Genomic DNA, 22,396 nt, shown 5'->3' with positions numbered 1-22,396 from the left:
GACTCTGAGTAGCAGTTATAAAAATTTCAAAAACAACCTAACAGCGATTTAACATACATAAGAACACATAAAGATGTAAATGTGTTGCTTTTGTTGTGATTTGTAATGATTTAGCAAAGCACCAAGGAATCTACCATTCCAGTTACAGAGTACAGAGTTTAGTTGTTGCAGCTATTTAAGGAACACACATGGAGATCACTGTAGAGTTTAAATTAAATTGATTTATTGGCGAAGTATATTTGGGATAGGAAAGACCTGTCCTATCTATCAGCTATGTAATTAATGGGGAGGGAGAGAGAGAGATGTTTCCATCTTCTTTCTAGAAGGAAAAGAAGAGGACTGACTCACTACAGGAAGTATCTGAGGAGTCAAAGCAGGGGCTCATAGAGCAGAGGAAAGCAGACAGAGAGAAATTCTTCTCCCTGTCACATAACACTAGAACCAGGGGCCATCCCATGAAATTGATTGCCAGGAAATCTAGGACCAACAAACGGAAGTACTTTTTCATACAACACATAAACCGCCTTGGGATTGTTTTAATGAAAGGCAATATATAAATGTAACAATAAACAAACAAACTTGTGGATTTCTCTGCCACAAGATGTGGTGACAGCCAACAACCTGGATGGCTTTAAGAGGGGTTTTGATAACTTCATGGAGGAGAGGTCTATCAACAGCTGCTAGTTGGAGGGCTATAGGCAACCGTCAGCCTCAAAGGCAGGATGCCTCTGAGTACCAGTTTCAGGAGAGAGGGCATGCCCTCAACTCCTGCTGTAGGCTTCCAGTGGCATCTGGTGGGCCACTGTGGGAAACAGGATGCTGGACTAGATGGGCCTTCTTGGGCCTGATCTAGCTGGGCTGTTCTTATGTTCTTATGACAGGTAAGGAGACCCTCACTAGCTACCTCTGCTCCCAGTGCCCCTAGTGGTCATTAGGATAGTTGGTGCTAAAGGTCGATGCACTGGAACTCCATCTCCAACAGCTTTCCAGTGTGGTTCTTTGTTGATGTTTTTATGTAAACCACTTTGGGAGAAGTGGTAAGAAAAATGCCATAAATACATACATACATACATACATACATACATACATACATACATACATACTGGTTTCCATATCGGGGTTACAGCTCCAGAAGGGGATTCCCCTTCCTCCTGCGCCATTACTCCCATTGAAATTTCTTCCTCCTCTTCTTACCATAAGATGGATTGCCGGAAACTGGTTTCTAAAATTTTTGTCCATCAATAGAAGTTGCATTGTGAATTGGACTCTGGCTGTAGTTTCCAGCGTGGGTGTGTGCTGGTTTCTGACTTGCCCCTGTTCTGCTGTGTTGTCGCAGAAAACACCTGCCTCTCCAACCAATATAGATGTTCCAACGGGAATTGCATCAACAGCATATGGCAGTGTGACAACGACAACGACTGCGGGGACATGAGCGATGAGAAGAACTGCCGTAAGTTGCGTCGCTGTTAGTGGTTCTGCGGCGCCATCAACACACAGAGTGCTCTACAGGGTAATATAAGCAAAGGGGGCAAGGTCCTTGCCCTGAGGACCTTGCAGTTGGAGTTTGGAGAAGAGGAAGGGGAGAGGCAAGGGGACTTGACACACACATGGAGTAGAGGTCTCCTACGCCTGTATGGAACCTGGATGGAGGTGCAGGAGTAGTACATCTCTGAATATAAGTTGTTAAGGATGGGGCAAGCAGCACCTGGTGTCCCAAGAAGCTGGCATCTTATTTATGGCCTGGGGCTCTCTCTCTCTTTCTGTCTCTTGCCACAGCAACAACTGTATGTGATACTGAGACTCAGTTCCGCTGCCACGAGTCGGGGACCTGCGTCCCGCTGTCCTATAAGTGTGACCTGGAGGATGACTGTGGGGACAATAGTGACGAGAGCCACTGCGGTAAGTGTGGCAAGACTCTATATCTGCGGGCTTCCTTCACACTCTGTGCTGTGCTGCATATGAGCACAGGAAGCTGCCTTATCTGGAGCATTGGTTCTCCACTTTGACTGGCAGCTGGGCTTTGGAGAGGGGTCTTTCCCGGCCCCACCTAAGGTTGCCAGGGATTTGACCTGAGAACTCCTGCAGGCAAAGCAGATGCTCTTCCATTGAGTTACAGCCCCTCTCCAGACCCAAAGAGCATAGGAAGCTGCCACCTACTGAGTCATTGGTCTGTCTAGCTCAGCATTGTCTGCACTGACTGGCAGCAGTCTTTCCATGTTACCTGCGCTACTGGATTCCTCCGTAGGATGTGAGAGGGCTGGTGGTGGCAGGCCGGGCCCACACGCCTATTTCTGCAGGCCACAGTGGTGCTCCAGGGCTTCTGAGCACCTCCATGCTACAATGACATCATCTGTGTGTGCCATACTGTGAAGACCTAAAGGGAAGGCTCAGAGAAAGATGCCAAGACAGGCAGGTGCTGTGTAGGGATCTGTTAAGGTACTCCAAACATTCCTAGGAAAGGTTCCAGCGTTCTGTAAAATCTTCTAGATCAGAACTGCCTGGAACAGCCACTCCTTCAAAATCCCAGTCACTGGTGGGGATTTCTCATCATTTGTGGTTTTTTGTTTTTTCCTTCCAGAAAGCATGACTTGGTGGAGAGGGGAGAAGTAGAAAAGAACATTTAAAGGGATGCATTTTGTTGCGGGAGGGGTGATGCAAAGTACCATAAAAATTTGAGGGTGGAGGAGATATGGTCACCCCTTGAAAATGGGGAGGCAGCCATAGCTCAGGGGAAGAGCATCTACTTTGCATGCAGAAGGCCCCAGCTTCAATCCCTGGCGGCATCTCCAGGTAGGGCTGGGAAAGAATCTTGCCTGCAACCTTGGAGAAGCTGCTGCCAGTCAGTGTAGACCGTACTGAGCTAGATGAACCAAGGGTCTGACTCAGTATAAGGCAGCTTCCTGTGTCTCTCAAATCTCTCTTAAGTTTATATATTTCCTTCTCTGGGCCTCGTGGGCCTTGTTTTTGCAGAAGCCCACCAGTGCCGGAATGACGAGTTCAGTTGCAACTCAGGGATGTGCGTCCGTCTCTCATGGAAGTGTGATGGTGACAATGACTGTCGGGATTGGTCAGACGAAGCAAACTGCACCGGTGAGCTCTTTTTTCCGGCACAGTTAATAAGCACTCAGAGGGAACTGCTGATGGGTGGATTTCATCTCTTGTCTGCATGCTTAATTGCTGTGGCATTCATGTGGCCACTTGCAAAGAAAGGACAAAGCCCATGAGAGTTACTGTGCAGCAAGAGGACTCACGTACAACTGATGTTCTGTTGCTAGCTGGTAAGGGAGACTTTTTGCATAGTTGAGCTGTGCAATGCAAGGCTGGGAAAAGAATGTTCTTCAAGTTCAAGAGTCTTGTGGCCCCTTGGAAGCTGCCGTTGGGCCATCTAACTCAGTCTTGTCTACTCTGACTTGGCAGCGGCTTTCCAGGATTTCAAGGAGCAGTCTCTCCCAACCCTACATGGAGATGCTGCCAAGCATTGAATCTGGGACATTCTGCACACCAAGCAGATGCCCAACCTTAAAGGATAAACACATAGATTGTCTCTCTGAAGGCTCTTTCACTGAAATTCCTATTTCCCAATTTGGAAATGTGCATTTGGGCCGTTCATCATTCTCCCTTTAAATATGAGGCAAGCACTGCCGTACCAAAAGCTCTTCTCCAAACTACGCTCAGAATCAACTGAGTAATTCTCCAAATTATTGGGAAATAATTTTCAGAGGCTGGCCTGCGGAGTTCTCTGTATCGGCAGCTGCCAGTTGATCCGTCTAGCTCAGTCCTGTCTACACTGACTAGCAGTGGATCTCCAGGGTTTCAGGCAGATATTTCCCAGCCTTACTTGGAAGTGCCAGGGATTAAACCTGGGACCTTCTGCATGCAAAGCAGATGCTCTGCCACTGAGTCTTACCCCAGCTCTGGTCCATCCTTCATTGCTAGTCTTTCCCAGACTTTCTACCTGGGATTCTTTGAACTGGAGAGGCTGAGGAGTGACTCTAGCACCTTCTGAATGCCAATCTGGTGCTCTGCTGCTTAGTACGGGCCCTCCTTGTGAAATTGCTTAGTTATTTCTGTTTCCCCTCTTGGCTGTATTTGCGTGCAAGTCCTTCATTGCTGACAAGATGAAGTGGTTGGTATTCTGGCGGTGTGGGTGCGCCGAGGAGGTCTATGTGCTGCAGTGGCTTATCTCTCCTGTGAGTTTTCAAGGGCGGGTGATTATAGGGACAGGAGCCTATTCCAAAAAGCCTGTTAGGTTTGGGTTTTTTTTTTTGTTTTTTAAATAAATGTTATTTTTGTTAAACCCTGGTTTGAAATTATCTGAGGATAACAGTTATTTTAGAAGCCGTTTGCCTGACAGTTCTGCAAGCTGCATTTATGCCTCTTATCGAAAATAATTACATTTCACAGTGAATACTTAATAGAATATTATTGCCGGAAGAGTGTCGTAGCTTAGAATATCAGGAAACGCGTCATTCACTTGTTGGCAGTGAGTAGCATGCAATTCAATTAAGTGGAACATGGTTCGCCTCCCTGATAAAGCTGATTCCTTTTTAAATAAGGTGAAGGGGCACAAAAACTACATGCCTTTTTGTTTCAGAGTCACAGGAAGCTCCTTTTGCACCTGGGGCTGATGTCTGGGATGGGGCCATCGCTCAGTGAAAGAGCATCTGCTTGGCATGCAGAAGGCCCCAGGCTCAATTCCTGGCAGCATCTCCAGTATGACAGGGAAAGACCCCTGTCTAATATCCCTCTGAGCTGCTGCCAGTCAGAGCAGACAGTACTGAGCTAGATGGAACAAGGGTCTGACTCAGTGTAAGGCAGTTTGACAAACATAGAATATTCAAGAGACAGGAGCAACGAGAATATTACAGCTCTGCCAAAATGGGGCTGTAGCTCAGTGGTTTTGCCTGCAGAAGTTCACAGGTTCAGTCCCTAGCAGCATCTCCAGATAGGGCTGGGAGAGACTCCTGCCTGAAACCTTGGAGAGCTGTTATTGTGACAGGGAATGATGGGAGTTGTAGTTCAACAACAGCTGGACGGACGTTTGCTGCCCCCCCCCAATATAGATCTAGATGGACCTGAGGGTGTGACTCAGTGCAAGGCAAGTTCTTACGTCTACATAATTTCAGTCCGTCCTTTCCTATCTGTCCTCCGACTCCCTGGATCCTCACAGCAACCCAACTCTAATTTCTTTCACCCAGTCTCTGCACAACTTCTCTGGGTCTTTTTAGACAAGGAAAAAAAGATGTCACGGGGCAGAGATGTGATAGGGGATTCTAAAATTAAGGATTCCATGAAGAAAAGATGGGTAGGAATGCAGTTTTCTTCCTCCCTCCATAATGCCCAAACTCAGAATCATCCAATGAAAATGGGTGGACGGAAAGGAATGGACCAAAGGAAGCTCCTGGCCTGCTGTCTCTTTCGCTCTGGGCGGCTTCTCAGCTCCCTCCTCGATGTGCTTCCTTTTAGCAGTTTCCCACACCTGCGAAGCCTCCAGCTTCCAGTGCCACAATGGGCACTGCATCCCACAGAGGTGGGCGTGTGACGGTGACGCCGATTGCCAGGACGGCTCTGATGAGGACCCCAGCAACTGCGGTACGGAGAAAGGCTCTCAGCCAGCCGGGGAGGGTTCAAGAGGGCCGCCCAGGCCTTTGCCGGGCTCCGAGGCTGGCCTTAGCTGGGGGCGGGGTCCGGTTTTGGAGCGGGCAGGTGAGAATCAAAGGGGCCTGAGGCAGAAGATGGGATCGGGAACAGGCAGCTGCTCCAATAATGGGCTGGACTGTCTGCTTTGCGACTCGCAGTGTATCCTGACTCCAGGTTGCAGGGCCTTCCCCACAAACTGGGGGAAGAGGCAGGCTGCTCAGGGGAGGAGATGGGGTGGGGAGATTCTGTGACCTGGGCCCCAGGTGACTTGTGTTGTTGAGCCCCATCACACACACACACACACACACCAGGAGAACCAGGAGAACCTGATCTCTTGATGATCTGCCCCCCACCGCCATCCCCACAGCACCACCAGAGCCAACGCACAAGAAATCAGGCACGGCCCCTTTAAGAAACGGCCTTTCCTAGGGAAGGGAAGGAGGAAACCAGGTGTGTACATCCAAGAAGCTTCTAGAGCAACATTGCTCTTACCTTGCTAGACCAGCTGGCGAGCCAGTGTTGCCTGCCCTTGCTCTGTGGCATCCCCCCCACCCTGCTCCAGTGGCTCATGGATGTTCATGCAGGCGCTGTCAAAAGTTGTCTGCAGTCTGCTTTTTATTTTTGGTCTTTTTTGGTATTATTTTGTTGTGTGTTAATTTGCATTGCAGAGAAGAAGTGCAACGGATTCCCCTGTCCAAATGGGACCTGCATCCCTTCCAGCAAGCGCTGCAACGGCGTGCGTGACTGTTCAGAAGGCGCCGATGAACAGCACTGCGGTGAGTGTGCCTGAGGGGTCGTGCCCCACAGTGGCGGGCTTTCCCCAGGGTGTCAGCCTGGTCTATTGCACCACTTACTCTTTGCCACCCCAGTTAGCATGCAGAGCCTTTCAGTTCCCCAGTGAAGGAGGAAACTCTGCACCCACGTCTGCTCCTGCTCCGGCTCTCTTACTCCACATGGTCTTTGCAGCTGGCCCCGCCTCTTCTGACCCTGCTGTAACAAGCAGGATGGCAGCCGTGCCCCAGGGCAGTCGGGGAGGGCGCGGCCAAAAGGACCAGGAAGAGAACTGGGGGTGGAAGCAGCGGCTGTTGGATCTCCCACTTGGCTGAGGACTTGGAAGGTTTCATGTCAGTCTCTGGGTTGCATTCTCTCATCCCTTGGCTCAAAAACCAGCTTCTGCCTGGAAGTTTCAATTGCCAAATCACGTGAATTATCCTCCTTTCTGACTAGGGTTGGCCACACTGAGCCTCGTCAAAACACGTATGGTCAGTTGACTCGGTATCGGTCAAATAATGGTCAATTTAAAAGAATAGTAAAGCTGTAACATGCAGAAATTGAGACTTGGGTTGCACAAGAATGATGTTAAAAAAGAGCACCAGCTACAGTCCCCCCCCCCCCCCGTATCAAGCTTGTTTTTTCCCTAGTGTGCATGCACACACATCGTCCCTCTGTTGTGCTTCTGACAGACATACCTATCAGATAATCAAACACTGATTGTCTGCCTTGCTCCTTATCCATGCTGAAGGCAGGCTTCATGCCTCCCCCCCTCATCCAAGTGTATTTGCTACAATGATTGCCCAAAACTTTGTTTTATTTATTTATTTGGTTGGTTACACACACACACACACACACACACACACACACACACACACTTCTTAACACATTGAAAATTCCCCAGGTGGGTCATGAAGCCAGAGGCCGCTAGCCAATTAGCACTGTGCACAGCCAGTTTCTGCCCCCCAACATGCAGAACTGGCTTCCCCCAGGCTCCGTTCTGGGGAGAAGATTTGTGCTTACGGACAAAACGTTATGGGTGAGTTTCCACAGCAGTCCCGTGGTTTCAAGTACATACATATTGGAGGTAGCCTTTTGTGGATTATGGAAACAGAGAAACCCTCAAGCGTAAATGCTAAGTACTATTACCGCTGTGGATAAATTAGGCCTACAGAATAAAAAAAAATGTCTGAGCGGTAATCCAAGGAAACAATGAAAAAGTAGAATAAAGTCCAGGAGACGAGGCTGAGAGACACTGAAACCCTGCTCTCTTCCTGTTTTCTACTCCTTCCCCCTTCCCTTCGCTTGCCTCTCTGCAGAGCCTCTCTGTACGCGTTACACGGATTTTGTGTGCAAGAACCGGCAGCAGTGTTTGCTGCACTCCATGGTGTGTGACGGCACCGTGCATTGCCGGGACGGCTCAGACGAAGACCTTGCCTACGCCGGGTGCTGTAAGCATAGTGGCTAAGACGGTGTCCCAAACATGTGGTTTCCTGCAGTAGAGCTGGGGCAGTGCAGTGATAGCAGCTCCCCCTTTCCTCCTTAAGCATCTGGTTGCTGAGCCGAGAGAACAGAGGAACTGCTCCTTACGGGATGCGAGAGACATCGCCAAGATTCGTATCTCTAGCAGATGGGCGTGGCCCTGCCTTGGGGCAGACCTAGCTCACCTGTACGGCGGAGGCAGAGGTGGTGCCCCTGCTACTGGGCAAAGAGGCACCTTTCCAAAGCAGTGGTCCTTTTTATTTTATCAAGAGGGAGAGCAGCTGTCTCTGTTCAGCCCCAGCACAACATCCCCGCGGCCAGGGGGTGGAGGGCCGGTCTTGCGGCAGCGAGCATGAATGATCCCCTTTCCTAAGCACGGTTTGTGCTGGTTTGTATGTGGGAGGGTGACAGCATGTCAGCACTGCCTGCTGTAAGACCCTTCGGAGGTGAGCCATTGTCCCCTTTGCTAAGCAGGCTCTGCCCTGGTTTGCCTTGGATGGGTGACTGCATGCGAGCACTGCCTGCATTAAGATATTCCCCTTGGGGATGGAGCCATCGTTCAATGGAAGAGCACCTGCTTTTCATGCAGAAGGCCCCAGGTTCAATCCCTGGCAGCCTCTCCAGGAAGGGCTGGGAAAGACTCCGGCCTGAAACCGCAGAGAGCTGCTGCCAGTCAGTGCAGACAATACTAAGCTAGATAGAGCAAGGGTCTGACTCAGTAGAAGGCAGCTTCCAATGTTAGTTTGAGGATAGGGCCGTAGCTCCGGGGTGGAGCGTCTGCTTTGTAGGTGAAGGTCCCAATTCAATCCCTGGCAGCATCTGCAGGTAGAGCTGGGAGAGAATCCTGCCTGGAACCTTGGAGAGCCACTGCCAGCCTGTGTAGAGAATCCTGAGAAAGATGGACCCAGGGTTTGACTCAGTAGGAAGCAGCTTCCCATGTCTTTATTTTCTTGCCCCTCCAGTGGCTGTGGCTGGAATCTACCTTGTATTTCTTTTAGACTGTGAAGCCTTTAGGGACAGGAGACCATCTTCTCCTTGTTGTTTCTTCTGTGCAAGGCGCTCCGAGAACTTTGTTGAAAAGCGATATGTATAGGGTAGTCGTAAGTGCTGGTGGGGTCAGCAACTAAAACCGTGACCCTTGGGATAGTGGCTTTCCAGAGGCAGCCCACTGTGGAGGGAAGGATGCAGGGAGCTGCCAGCTTGAATCAGGTGCTGCGACTTTGTTTTGTTTCGAACTTGGGTCCCCAGGTACTGTTGGACTGCCGCTCCCATCTCCCCCAGCCGCAGGCCGTTGTGGCTGGGGATTATGGGAGCCGTAGTCCCGCAGCGTCTGTGTACCCGAGTTCCAGAGCCCCTGTTTTGGTGTGTTCTGTTCCTTGCAGCTCAAGGCCAAGAGTTCCACCGCACATGTGACCAGTTCAGCTTCCGCTGTCAGAATGACATGTGCATTAGCCTGGTGTGGAAGTGCGACGGCATGGATGACTGCGGTGACGGCTCTGACGAGGCAAACTGTGGTGAGCAGGAAATGCTTTATTGCCCCCCCCCAACAGCGGAGGGGGTGAGTTCCTTCTCTCCCTCCATCCATTGAAAATTTTTTGCTGATGTAGTGACGCAGGGATGGGTGAGGAGGAGCCCTGCCAGATGCCGAATGTGAGGGCCCTCTTGAGGCAGGCTTTACTAAGCAGGGCCCACCCTGGTTTGCGTTTGAATGGGAGAGTGCATGTGAGCCCTGTAAGATCTCCCCCTTAGCGGGTGGGGCCATGGCTCAGTGGAGGAACATCTGCATGCAGTAAGTCTCAGGCTCAACCCCTGGCATCTCCAGCAAGGGCGGAGAGAGAATCCTGCCCATAACCTTGGAGAAGCCGCTGCCAGTCAGTGTAGACAGTACTGAGCTGGATGGACCATGGGTCTGACTACCGATATGGCAGCTTCCTGTGTTTCTCTCTGATACACTTGGGTCTGCTAAGACCTAAGTTTCTACTATCAAAGAACTGGGTAGAAACCTAGTATTGGATTCAGGTGAATGCGGTAAGAAGAGCCTCCCTGGATCAGGCCCCTGGCCTGTCTAGTCCAGCACCCTGTTTCCTACAGTGACCCACCAGATGCCTCTGGGAAGCCCGGGCACGGGAGATGAAGGCATGCCCTCTCTCCTGCTGTTGCTCCCCTCAATTCTCCTTGCAACACTCACTGACCTGTCCAGGCCTGCCTGGGCCCTCTCCTCTCGGGCCACGCTCCAGGCGGGTTGGTCAGGCTTTCCGTGCTTCTTAGTGGTCCTGAGCAGGTGGGACCTAAAGTGTCTGTCCTCCCCAGAAAACCCAACGGAACCCCCGAATTGCTCCCGGTACTACCAGTTCCAGTGCGAGAATGGGCACTGCATCCCAAACAGGTGGAAGTGCGACAAAGAGAACGACTGCGGGGACTGGTCGGACGAGAAGGCGTGCGGAGGTAAGGGGTGGGACGCAGGCACCTTTATTGCAGTCACTCCCTGGAGGTGCTTTTTTTTGCTTGTTTTGTTTGATTTATATACCACCCTTCCAAAGGTGGCTCAGGGCAATTTACAATGTGGCTTACCAACGTTAGCATAATTGTGTGAAACCACACCAAGGCGGGGATCTCAGATTCATCTCAAGCCATAAGCCAACTTCGCATGGGTCCGCGCAATCATGCTAATGTTGGTAAGCCACACTAAACCGAGATTTGGATGATGGTGCAAACCAGGTTTGCCAGGGGTGACTGCAGTTCCATTTTTTCGAGGACGAAGGGCTGCTCCTTGTCTTGCTTCCTCATGAGCTTTGGCTCGCTGCTGCTGAAAACAGGCTACTGGGCTGGATGACCCATTAGTCTGACCCAGAAGGGCTTTTTCGATGTCTCGCTGGTTCAGTCCTAGGCTCAGCGATCGTTCCTGTCGCCACTGTGGCCCCTGTCACTTGTTCGCCCAACCACTTCCGGTGCAACGGCGGCGGCTGCATCATGAATAGCTGGGTTTGCGATGGATATCGGGACTGCGCCGATGGCTCCGATGAGGAGGCTTGTCCCACCGCCTGTGAGTCTCCCCCCGCTATTTGCTGCGGTAGCTCCCTTTCGGGAACGTTGTCTAGCACCATCTATGGGCCAGGTGTTGGGCGGAACTCAGGAATACGACATTCCTCGCCCGGAGAACTTACAGGCGAACATTAGGTGGAAGAGGCGTGGAAGGGGGCAAAGTGAAGTGAGGGATTTGCAGAAAGCTAGAGAACTGGTTCCTAACTGGGAGTCCTGTGGTTACTCTGGAACTTGCCCAATGAGATCAATGATAGTGCACCCATTTCTAGGGCTGTGCATAGGATGTTCCGATGCCTGTGAATTTAAAAGGGGAAAGCACTAGGAAGAACTACACTTCCCAGGTGCCCTTGCACATCCTGCCAGCATCCCCGTGCTTTTTCCCAGCAAGCCTCAGGTGCTGTGTTCCCTGCAACGGGATTCCCAGATGTTGCTGACTACAACTCCCATCATCCCCAGCTGCAATAGCCTTTGCCTGGGGATTATGAGAATTACAGTCAGCAATATCTGGGAATCCCTGTTACAGGGAGCGCTGGTCAGCTGCCTCCAATTCCAGCGCAAATCTCAGTGCCAGAAACGGAAGGTACTGCACAGGGAGGGCCATGGGGCGGGGAAACACTGCCCCCTCCACAGCACGAGGAAATTGCCTCAAATTCATTGGAACGTCTGATGCCCAGCCTTACCAGGTTGCAGCTAGAGGATAGTGCTGGGGATTTTCCAGAGCTCACTCTTAATCCAGATGAGCCTTGCTAAGCACCCCACAGGATTCAGGTACGCCCCCTAGAACGGGGCTCTCATTTGCATCTTTGGCCATTGCGGCTGGGGATTATGGGAGTTGTAGTCCAACAGCGCCTGGGGACCCTGTTCAGGAATCCCTGCCCTACCAGGAATTTTTCGGCAGATGAACTGGTGTGGAAAGTGTTCCCTGAGGATGCAAGTTAGGGGAGAGCCTGGGAGAACCAGAAGTAAAGATGCAGACGGATTCCCCTGAAGTAGCCAACCAGAACCTGTCATGTGATTCAGCCTCTTGCCAGGAGAGAGGGAGGCAGCTGTGCTGTGGCTGCCTTCCTTAAACTGGCGGAGGCTGCCATCTGGCGGCATGGGAGGCAACGGAGCATAGTATGGACTCCTGAAATGAAGAATGGGGAAGCAAGTTGTGAAGTCATGCAGATGGTAGGACTGAGTCTCTTGTTCTGTATTCATGAATCTCGGACTCTTAATTTCCATATTTTGTGTTGCACACATGATGGTTGCTTATTTCTCCTTCTGGTCCACTGACTGCAACAAACTGAACTGATTGACTAATGAAATGTGTTAAACAACAAAAACAACAACTGCTGAGGGCAGAGCACCGTGAGGATGCAGCATCCCGTCCCACCTCTCCTGTGGGAGTCGGTTTTAATGATGCTTTCCCCCTGCTCTCCAGCAACCAGCTCAACATCGCCCTCCGCCGCCTTTCCCGGCCACTGCAGTCGGTTTGAGTTTGAGTGCCAGCAAATGAAGAAGTGCATTCCAAATTGGAAACGCTGTGATGGATTGAAGGACTGCCAGGATGGGACAGACGAACTGAATTGCCGTAAGTGCCTCCTGGGATTGCAGTGGGCACCTTTTGGGGCTCTCTGGGTTTTCAGGCAGGATGCTGCCAGGGAGTGAACCTGGGATCTTCTACATGCAAAGCAGATGCTCTACCATGGAGCCATGGGCCCATCCCTTAAGGGGAATATCTGACAGCAGACAGTGCTCACATGTAGTCAGTCGCCCATCCAAATGCCAACCACGGTGGACCGTGTTTAGCAAAGGGACTCTTCATGCTCGCTACCAGCTCTCCTCCTTGGGTTCCTTTAGCCAAAAGCTCTCCTGCATTGCAGCCTTCTAAAGCACGTCAACTGAATGTTGAGTTTGGATGTGACAGCCAGCAGCAGAATTCAGACATGGAATCCCCAAGCTTGATGCTTTGTACTTCGGAGAGCACAACTTTGTAATCTGGGCCTCCTGCTTTGGATAGAAGTATACCCGTGAAACCGAAGGATCAGACCCACCCGTTCCTTGTGCCAAAATGGAGCAGAGAAGTGTCCCTATGAACCTGGCATAGGGAAGCTCACAGTTGAATTGTAGAGCATGGACTTGGCATACCTAGTCCTTAGGAGAGGAGAGCTGGTCTGGTGGTAGCAAGCATGACTTGTCCCCTTAGCTAAGCAGGGTCTGCCCTGGTTGCATATGAATGGGAGACTTGATGTGTGAGCACTCTTAAGAAATTCCCCTTAGGAGATGATGGGGCCGCTCTGGAAAGAGCCTCTAGGTTCCAAGTTCCCTCCCTGGCAGCATCTGCAAGATAGGGCTGCGAGAGATCCCTTCCCGCAACCTTGGGGAAGCCGCTGCCAGTCTGTGAAGACAATACTAAGCTAGATAGACCAATGGTCTGACTATGGCAGCTTCCTAGGTTTCGTCCCTAGTTAAAGGAGCTTTGGGAGCAGCACTGGGAAGGCCCTTCAGCCTGAAACCTTGGAGAGCTCCCTCCGCTGAGCTGGATGGAGCACTGATCTCACTCACTGTAAGGCAGCTTTGGGTGTTCCTTTGTCTTCCAGCGACTCGCAGAACCTTGTCGTGTCCAAGTGGGTTTAAATGCCAAGATGGGGAGACGTGCATCACGATGGTGGAGCGGTGTGATGGCTTCTTGGATTGCTCAGATAGCAGCGATGAAAGAAACTGTACCGGTAAGTGAGTCAGAGGAATCATAAGGCCCTCTGTGACATCGTCCATGTTTGGATCGAGGAGTATATTTTATTTTATTTATTTATTTTTGACATATTTATATATTGCCCAAAACTTTCATCTCTGGGCGGTTTACAATAAAACCATGCAAACAAAACAAAATAAAAAGATTAGAAACATTACAATAATTTAAAATGTAAACCAGTGTTAAAAAGCGATTAGAATAGTATCTAATTAAAAGCTTGGGTGAAGAGATGTATCTTTTAACTGCCTTTTAAAAAGTTGCCAGAGATGGAGGGGGGGCTCTTATTTCAACAGGGAGCACATCTCCTGGATAGAGGAGGATGCACCGTAAGTAGAACTTGGAAGGAAGGAAGGATGGAAAGTGGATTCTATCTCAGTCTTATCTCTGATAAGCTAGTGCTAGGGTTTTTTTTAAACACAGGGGGCATTTCATAATGGCACCCCCTGCATGCAGTCTTAAATGGTCCAGACCACCCTACTGTAAGCTCAAGACTGAACTGCTTCATTCTGCTGCATGGGTCGACTGGATTTCAGAGAGGTGCATGGAGAATGCTGTCTCTCCACCTTTTTTTCTTTTCTTCCGTCCTCCGAGCCCTGCAGACACGAAGCTGTTTTGTCAGCAAAATCCCTGGCTCTCAATTCATTATGACTTAGATAATGGCAACACTAATAGTGATCGATCACGCTCTCTCTCCCTCTCCTCCCTCTCCTCGCCCCTTTGAGATTCCGCCATTTCTCCCCCCGTAGCGCAGGGACCACGAAGCATCCATCAGTTTTTAATTCTTTAATTAAATATTGATTGGGAGAGACTGCCCAGACGCTGCTTGCTGGCAGGGCCCCTCAGGATGGCAGCCTGGACAGAATTCTAAAGAGGAAGGACTTTGGCGGCAGCAGTGAAAGTGTGAGCCCCCTTTGTGTGGGTGTCGGCGCCTTCCCGGGATACTGGAACAGGCTTCAGACAGTCCAAGAAATCACGTGCTACAGATTCCAGGACCATGCCATTTCAGATTCCCGGATGGGGAGGACTGTACATCTCATGTCTCCCTCACATCAAAATCTCCTGGTTCATGGAAAACAAATCTATCACGGGCCTAGCTTTCCCCCTGAAATGCTAATTTTTTACCTGCAGGAAGTTGTGGGTTTTTAAAAAGTAGCTAATTATTCAAACATAGGAAGCTGCCATACGGAGTCAGTGATTGGTCAATCTAGGGCAGTATTTTCTACACAGACTGTCAGGAGTCCCTCCCAGCCCTACCTGGAGATGCTGCCAACATGCAGATGCTCTTCCACTGAGCAGAGGCCCAAGGGGACTACCTTACAGTGCTCACGGGTGGTCTCCCATCCAAATGCAAACCAAGGCAGCTCTTGCTTGGCAAAGGAGACAATTCATGCTTGCTGCCACAAGACCCTTTAAGAAGGGTTTGGATACCTTCATGGAGGAGAGGGCTATCAACGGCTACTAGTTGGAGGGCTATCGGCCACCTCCAGCCTCAGTGGCAGGATGCCTCTGAGTACCAGTTGCAGGGGAGTCACAGCAGGAGAGAGGGCCTGCCCTCAACTCCTGCCTGTAGGCTTCCAGAGGCATCTGGTGGGCCACTGTGCGAAACAGGATGCTGGCCTAGATGGGCTTCCTTGGGCCTGATCCAGCAGGGCTGTTCTAATGTTCTTAAGACCAGCTCTCTCTCTTCCTCAAATGCCGCCATTATGGAACAATCTGAACTGGAACGGTCCCAGGAATCTTATGCCCTGTGATTTATCCAGACGTAGAGATTGGTTCTTATTCACCTGGTTAGCTAGCAGCATTGGTTAAATTTCATTAATACAGCCAAAAGGAACGTGTCAGCTGAAGAGGACCAAGAGGTGACTGTGAATGGCATTGGAAGTGAACTCGAAGCAACTCAAAATAAAGAACAAGGATTTTCCTAGCTATAACTCTAATAATAGTAATAGTAATTGTTGCCTTCAGGTACTTTGCATCAATGTTTTGTATTTCCTAATTCCTACTAAAGTTACAAGGTTCACATTCTTTTTCCTTAGATGACCCCCTTGTCTATAAAGTGCAGAACCTCCAGTGGATGGCTGACTTCTCAGGCGACATCACTTTAACCTGGACCCGGCCCAAAAAGATGCCCCCTGCTTCCTGTGTTTACAGTATCCACTACAGGTAACCTGGCAGTTTTACTGTGCCCATGGTTTGGAAATCCCCAGGACAAGTCTCATCTCTAAAATCACGTGTGCAAACATCTGATTGAACCTGAGATTATTTGGATGCCATTGGAGCACATGGCAAATTGGAGAGCAACAGATACAACAAACTAGATCCAGGTCCCTGCCTCAAGGAGATGACAGTCTTCTTGACCCAGGTCCCTGCCCCAAGGAGATTCCAGTGTTGTCCTATGCATGCCTACTCAAAAGACAGCTCTCACCTTTACCTAGGAAAAATGGCCTTCAGCCCTTGTGACTCGGGACTATGGGAATTGTAGTCCAACAGCATCTGGAGACTCAAGCTTGGGAACCACTAGCTCAAGAGGACAGAGGCTGTTTGCATCAACCAGTTTCAAAATGTTGAGCTATTGAAAAGGCCTCTGTGCCTACCCAGATTCCAAACCAGAGAGGAACAGAGGAAGCTGCCATATACTGAGTCAGACCATTGGTCTATCTAGCTCAGTATTGTCTTCACAGACTGGCAGCAGCTTCTCCAAGGTTTCAGGCAGGAATCTCTTTCTCAACCCTATCTGGGAGACACTGCCAGGGAGGGAACTTGGAACCTTCTGCTCTTCCCAGAGTGGCTCCATCCCCTGTGGGGAATAGCTTACAGTGCACTTCCATTCATATGCAACCATGGCGGACCCTGCTTAGCAAAAGGGACAAGTCATGCTGGTTACCACAAGACCAGCTCTCCTCTGAGACAGCTGCTGTTGTTACTTCTCTGAATTCCCAAATCCAGGATGGTCGGCGAAAGTGTCTGGAAATCCTTAGAAACCCACAGCAACAAAACCAACAGTGTCTTGAAAGTGCTGAAACCAGACTCCACCTATCAGGTCAAAGTGCAAGTCCTGTGCCTGAGCAAAGCCTACAACACCAACGACATCATCACCCTGCGCACCCCGGAAGGACGTAAGTGGTGCAGTCACTGGGGAAGGGCAGCAGAGTGGTGCGAGAAAAGAAGGGGTGGGTGGGCAACCTTTGGCATGCCAGCTGTTGCTGAACTACAACTCCCATCATCCCCAGCCACAGTAGGTTGTGGCTGGGGGTGATGGGAGTTGTACTTCTACAGCGGCTGGCATGCCAAAGGTTGTCTACTCCTGAATTAAGGAAAGGTGCCTTTGAGTGGCTTTTGCAGTTGGTGGACCAGGATGAGATCTCTTGGGAACAGAGGAAGCTGCCTGATAACTGAGTCCGATCCTTCGTCCATCTAGCTCAGTCTTGTCTGCAATGGCTGGCTGAGGCTCTCCAAGGTTTCAGGCAGGGGTCTCTCCCAGCCCTACCTGGAGAGATGCTTCCAGGGACTGAAATTGGGACCTTCTGCATGCAAGCAGGTAGTTGCTCTTCCACTGAGCTACGGGCCCATCCCCTAAGGAGAATAGCTAAAAACACTCAAAAGCATTCAATGCATTCAAGCACGCGAAAGCATTCAATCCATGTAGTTGCCCATACAAATGTAAACCAAGGCAGACCCTGCTTAGCAAAGGGGGAAATTCGTGCTCGCTACTGCAGGGCCAGCTCAGTTTAACTCACAGTTCAAATGCAGAGGCCCTCTTCCCTTTCCCTCCCTTTATAAAGCCCCCCCTGGACCCTCGGCGGTGGCCAGGGGTCCAATCCAGAAGAACACTGGATTGGATTGGAGCCCTGGCCGCCCCAGTTCCTCCCATTTAGTGCCTTCAAGGTTGACTCAGCCTTCCATCCTTCCGAGGTCGGTAAAATGAGTACCCAGAATGTTGGGGGCAATATGCTAAATCATTGTAAACCGCTTAGAGAGCTCCGGCTATAAAGCGGTATATAAATGTAAGTGCTATTGCTATTGCTATTGCTATTCTAAACCAGGGCTGCACAACTCCAGCCCTCCTAAGATGTCAGACTACAGCTCCCCATCATCCCTGACTATTGGCCAGTGTGGCTGGGAATCATGGGAATTGTAATCCAATAATTGGGGGTGGGTGGGTCGGGGGGCGAAGTTCTGCTGAAAAAGAACAGCTCTAACTAAGATGCCCTTTTCGTTTATAAAAACATACGGAGGGATACCTGTGCCTAGGTTGCCCCTGATAACCCCTCCCTCTGCATCTTATTTTCCCCAGTGCCGGACCCCCCTGTCCACCTTCAGTTGTTGCTGAAGAAGGACGCCGAAGGGGCCGTAACTTGCCAGTGGGCACCGCCAGCCAACGCCCACGGCCTGATCAGAGAATACGTTGTAAGTCCTTTTAAGCCGTTATTCTGCAGCCACGCCAAATGGGAACCCCGCACAAATGCCGGCGAGGCCAGGGTAGCAGGGCAGGGGACAGTTGCCTGCCCTCAAGAGAGTGGGGTGGGTCCTTGGGTTCCCATTTCGGTGCTGAAGGCACAGCTGGGAGCCCAGGGCGTGTCTTGGAAGGAGGCAGATGGCCCTGGAGAGAAAGGGCCATCTTCCGCTCACTACAGGAAGAGCATAGGAAGCTGCCTTGTACCAAGTCAGACCATGGGGTCCATCTGGCTCAGTCTTGTCGACACAGACTGGCAGTGGCTTCTCCAAGGATGCAGGCAAGAGGCGTTCCCAGCCCTACCTGGAGATGCTGCCAGGGACTGAACCCAAAGGTGGCACACGTCCGTCTCCCATCCAGGCACTGGCCACATCAAAACCTGCTTAGGTTCCGCAAAGCTTTAACAGGTTTGCCTCCTGAATTCTGTTGTTGCTATGAGCTAGGGACTGTTCCTTTTCCATCTTGTTAGGTAGAGTACAGCAGAACTGGTTCCAAGGAATGGTCCTCTGTGAGGGCCCCCGGCAACTTTTCAGAAATTGAGGGGCTGCAGAGCAACACATCCTACACTTTCAGAGTGAGTACATCTCTTAACAATGCCTTGTTATATATGTTGTTGTTGTTGTTGTTGTTGTTTTTATTTAATGTATTCCTATACCACCCAAAACTTGCATCTCTGGGCGGTTTACAATTAAAATCATTAACATCAAAATCATTAAAAACCCAGCATTTAAAAGTATGAAAAGTATAAATCTAATCAAAAGCCTGGGTGAACAAATATGTCTTCAGTGCCTTTTTAAAAGTTGCCAGAGATGGGGAGGCTCTTATTTCAACAGGGAGTGCCTTCCAAAGGCCAGGGGCAGCAACGGAGAAGGCCCGTCCCCAGGTAGCCACCAGACAAGCCAGTGGCAACCGTAGATGTACCTCTCCAGAAGATCTAAACGGGCGATGGGGCTCATGGCGAAGAAGATGTTCTCTTAAAAACCCAGGGCCTAAACTCTTTAGGGCTTAAACCCAGCTATCCCCACCTCCAGCTTCAGTGAAGACTGTGGGTGCAGGGACTTTACGCTTCAAGGGCTTCCCAGTCATGGGCATCCACAGAACATTTTCTGGCAGCAGGGGGCAAAGCCAGTAGTCCAATACTCCACCGCCCGGAGTATGCCCCCATTGAATTCAGAGGGAACTGTCTCGATCTGGGGGGTGGGCGGTAGAAGCTGCCCCCTCTTATGCCCCTGGACACCCATTGGACTTCAGTGTTAGGGGCAGCTCCATGAGTCCATTCCTTTGCATGTATGGAGATCTGCCTTCCTTTGAAGTGAACGGGGCAATCTGTGTGAGCTAGACTGTGGGTGCACACTAATGCCCTCTTCAGGATAGAGCCGGGCTTCTCAAGCTTGGGTCCCCAGGTGTTGCTGGACTACGATTCCCATCACCCCCAGGCACAATGGGCCCCTCACTTGTGTTTCTCTAAAAACAGCCCGCAACACCCCACAGTAAACTTCCCTTTTGAAAACACCCTTCCGTTTCAAAGGCAGCTTTGTGAGAATAGCATCTGCAACAGAAAACTTCCTTGTTCCTCTCTGCTGTTCAGGACCAAGAAAAAGTCTGGTGCTTGCAGAGGGAGAATAAGCAGGCGGCAGTGATGCTGAGTTAGGGTTGGAAGCAGTATCTCCGCAGGTGGCTATAGTGGCTGTTGGAACTGCTAGCTGCTGCAGGCACCCCGAGGCTTCTCATCATATGGGTCTTCAGTCATAGGTGCCTGTGTGATCTGGAGGTCTGCCTCTGCTCACACACCCCTTTACCACAGAGTAAAGGAACCGCTCGTGTCTGGTCCTGAACTGTTCTCCCATCCTCTCCACCCCCTTTCAACCTGCTTCATTTTCATTAAAAGGCTATTTCGACGGCACTCTTCCTTACATATTAACTAACTTCCTCATTCAAAAGGTCGCTGCTGTAACTAGCCGTGGAGTGGGGAACTGGAGCGATTTGAAATCCATACGGACCGTGAAAGGCAAAGGTAAGCCATCCAGTCATGAGTTTCTTTTGCTTTCTCTGTGCACTAGGCAACAAGAACAACGAAAACCCCAAACTCATACATAGGTCTGAGCACAAATACTGCGTTTACCTGAATCCAAGCCTAGGTTTTTTCCAAGTTCTTTGATGTTAGAAGTTGAGGGGTCAGAATCCTGTTCCTTTTGCATAAATGCAGGCATGGCCTGTATTTTTAAACGTCTATTTTTAAGGGGGTCGTCTTAAATTCAGAGCCGTCTTCCATTCGGGTAAATACCATTGCAGCTTCACTCATCTCTCTCACACATTTCTTACGTGTTGATATATTCATGGGCATTCTCGGAACATTCGTTATGTTCCTCTTCCTCTCTTCCCGTGGCAGGTCATTGCTCCTCTTGCAGGGCTATTCACAATGGGAGTGTCATCGTGCCCACAAATTGTAAAAAGTAATCGCTCACCAACTTAAACATGTGTTCTTTCGTTCCCAAACCTGTATGCATTCCCTGCTAATCGCATCTTTTAACTTCCCCCACCCCACCTCGCCACACTGCAAGTATATTTTTTTAAAAAAATGGGATTTGGGTTAGAATTACTTTGCGCCTTGCTTTCAGTCAGCCTCTCATTGAACTTGGGCTGCAGAAATCAGGGTGCATGGTTTCTTCCAGAGTATAGGAGGGTATCCTCTAAAGACGGGTTGTGAGCACTGTTCCCTGTCAAGGGGTTACAACTCCCATCATCCCCAGCCAAAGGCATTGCAGCTGGGGATGATGGGAGTTGTAATCAACAACAGCTTGGAGTCCCTGTTACAGGGAACCTTGGTTGTGAGGTCCACTTGCTCTCAATAGGCAGGGCCGAATGTAAATTAAAAGGATGCCCATGATGCAGCACCAGGAGCAGGCACCTCCATGGTCCAATCCTGTCTCACTTAGAAACTGTAAGGCAGTTTCTGAAGAGCACAGGCGATGGCCCTCCTTGGAGAAGAAGGAACTGACCCAAAGAACAACCTTCTGCCTTTCTGGGGTGCTGTTGCTGCAGGATATTCCTACCTGGGGGCCAGCAAAAAGGTCCCCCAGCTTGGATCCTTATGTTATTTATGCAGGCCTGCTTTAAATCCTTCATGTCTTAGACCTGATCTGCCTCTCCCCACAACCCCTGCTCTGTTTAAGCTTTTCTGTTCAGTCTCTATAGCATGCAATTTTGGCATGTGTGGTTTTTTAAAATGAATAAACATATTGGAAACCCCGGAACAAATTTTCCATGAAAGTGCTTTGAATTTCAATGCAGTCTGGCATAGCATTCGCTTTGGTTGCATGGCTGAAGACAGGTTCTCTCTGTTCCTTCTCCATCTCAGTTATTTCACCGCCAACTATCCGTATCGAGAGTTGCAATGAAAATTCCATAAGCTTCACCCTGAGGATGGACACAAACATTCCGGTAATGATTTGAGTTTGCAAACACGGATCAAAATCCAGCATCCAAAGAACAAAATTATTGGCTTACCATATAAACACTGTGCTTTGGACTGGTTTTCTGCCTGCCTCAGAAATCAAAGATGGTGCAGTCATGGGTCTGGAGGTTTTATTTGCAGGGAATGATACAGTAAAGCATTATATGCAGCTTCTCTGTTGTCATCTGTTATTTGATGATATCCTACATAGCAGATGAAAAGAGTGATTTTCAAATAGAGTAAATACTACTGCCCCATAAGTCCTGGCATCTTAAACACAATTAAAATTCCTGGGACTCAAATTTAGTTTGTCTGGAAGGGATTTATTTTTGGTGAAAAGATGGGGAGAGAGAAATGACTCAGCACCAATAAATTGAAGGCAAAAAAAGGAGGGAAGAACTCCCAAGGTGCTGGTAGATTTACTCAATGTTTTTATTGGTATGACTCCAGGAAAAACAAACATTGTGATTTAATTTTATCTAACGAAGAATTGCCTCTGAAGAAGAGCAGAGCTCGAAACGCGCAAGGCAACATTAAAACAATTTTATGCACCTATACCAATTAAAACATTGAGTAAATCTACCAGCACCTTGGGAGTCCCCCCCACAACTTTTCTCACCTCCATTTATTTTTAGGTGCAAAGATAAGGAGTATCTTTTTTTGTTTTGCATTAGCTGTTTTAAACAAGCTAACAAGGATTCTTTGTATTTCTGTTGTGCATGATCATTAGAGATTTCATCAGGCTAGGGCAAAATCCTTCTCTCTCCACTCACTTTTAGAGCCTTGTGATTTTTTGTTTTGTTTTGACTCACCTCATCTC

At 49.7% G+C, this 22,396-nt stretch overlaps 1 protein-coding gene across 6 annotated transcripts in view; it reads left to right on the top strand.

The window, feature by feature from the left end:
* Window positions 1-22,396, top strand: part of SORL1 (sortilin related receptor 1) — a 138,258-nt gene that overhangs the window by 58,307 nt on the left and 57,555 nt on the right. For 5 of the 6 annotated variants that reach the window (XR_008310998.1, XR_008310999.1, XR_008311000.1 and 2 more), the window contains exons 23-39: window positions 1,337-1,450; window positions 1,777-1,899; window positions 2,971-3,090; window positions 5,467-5,592; window positions 6,309-6,416; window positions 7,731-7,862; window positions 9,276-9,407; window positions 10,204-10,338; window positions 10,775-10,936; window positions 12,359-12,508; window positions 13,518-13,646; window positions 15,706-15,832; window positions 16,616-16,785; window positions 17,964-18,076; window positions 18,592-18,696; window positions 20,064-20,136; window positions 21,481-21,563. Coding sequence is in view for 3 of the 6 variants with exons in the window: in XM_053269302.1 (XP_053125277.1) it covers window positions 1,337-1,450; window positions 1,777-1,899; window positions 2,971-3,090; window positions 5,467-5,592; window positions 6,309-6,416; window positions 7,731-7,862; window positions 9,276-9,407; window positions 10,204-10,338; window positions 10,775-10,936; window positions 12,359-12,508; window positions 13,518-13,646; window positions 15,706-15,832; window positions 16,616-16,785; window positions 17,964-18,076; window positions 18,592-18,696; window positions 20,064-20,136; window positions 21,481-21,563 (2,102 nt within the window). In the remaining 3 variants the exon portion in view is untranslated. The remainder of the gene's footprint in view (window positions 1-1,336; window positions 1,451-1,776; window positions 1,900-2,970; window positions 3,091-5,466; window positions 5,593-6,308; window positions 6,417-7,730; window positions 7,863-9,275; window positions 9,408-10,203; window positions 10,339-10,774; window positions 10,937-12,358; window positions 12,509-13,517; window positions 13,647-15,705; window positions 15,833-16,615; window positions 16,786-17,963; window positions 18,077-18,591; window positions 18,697-20,063; window positions 20,137-21,480; window positions 21,564-22,396) is intronic. The other variant, XM_053269303.1, reaches the window with a different exon arrangement.

The sequence above is a fragment of the Hemicordylus capensis genome, chromosome 8, assembly GCF_027244095.1.
Source record: "Hemicordylus capensis ecotype Gifberg chromosome 8, rHemCap1.1.pri, whole genome shotgun sequence".
Classification (NCBI taxonomy): domain Eukaryota; kingdom Metazoa; phylum Chordata; class Lepidosauria; order Squamata; family Cordylidae; genus Hemicordylus; species Hemicordylus capensis.
The sequence above is the reverse complement of the archived record's forward strand: the minus strand, read 5'-3'. Positions and strand labels throughout refer to the sequence as shown.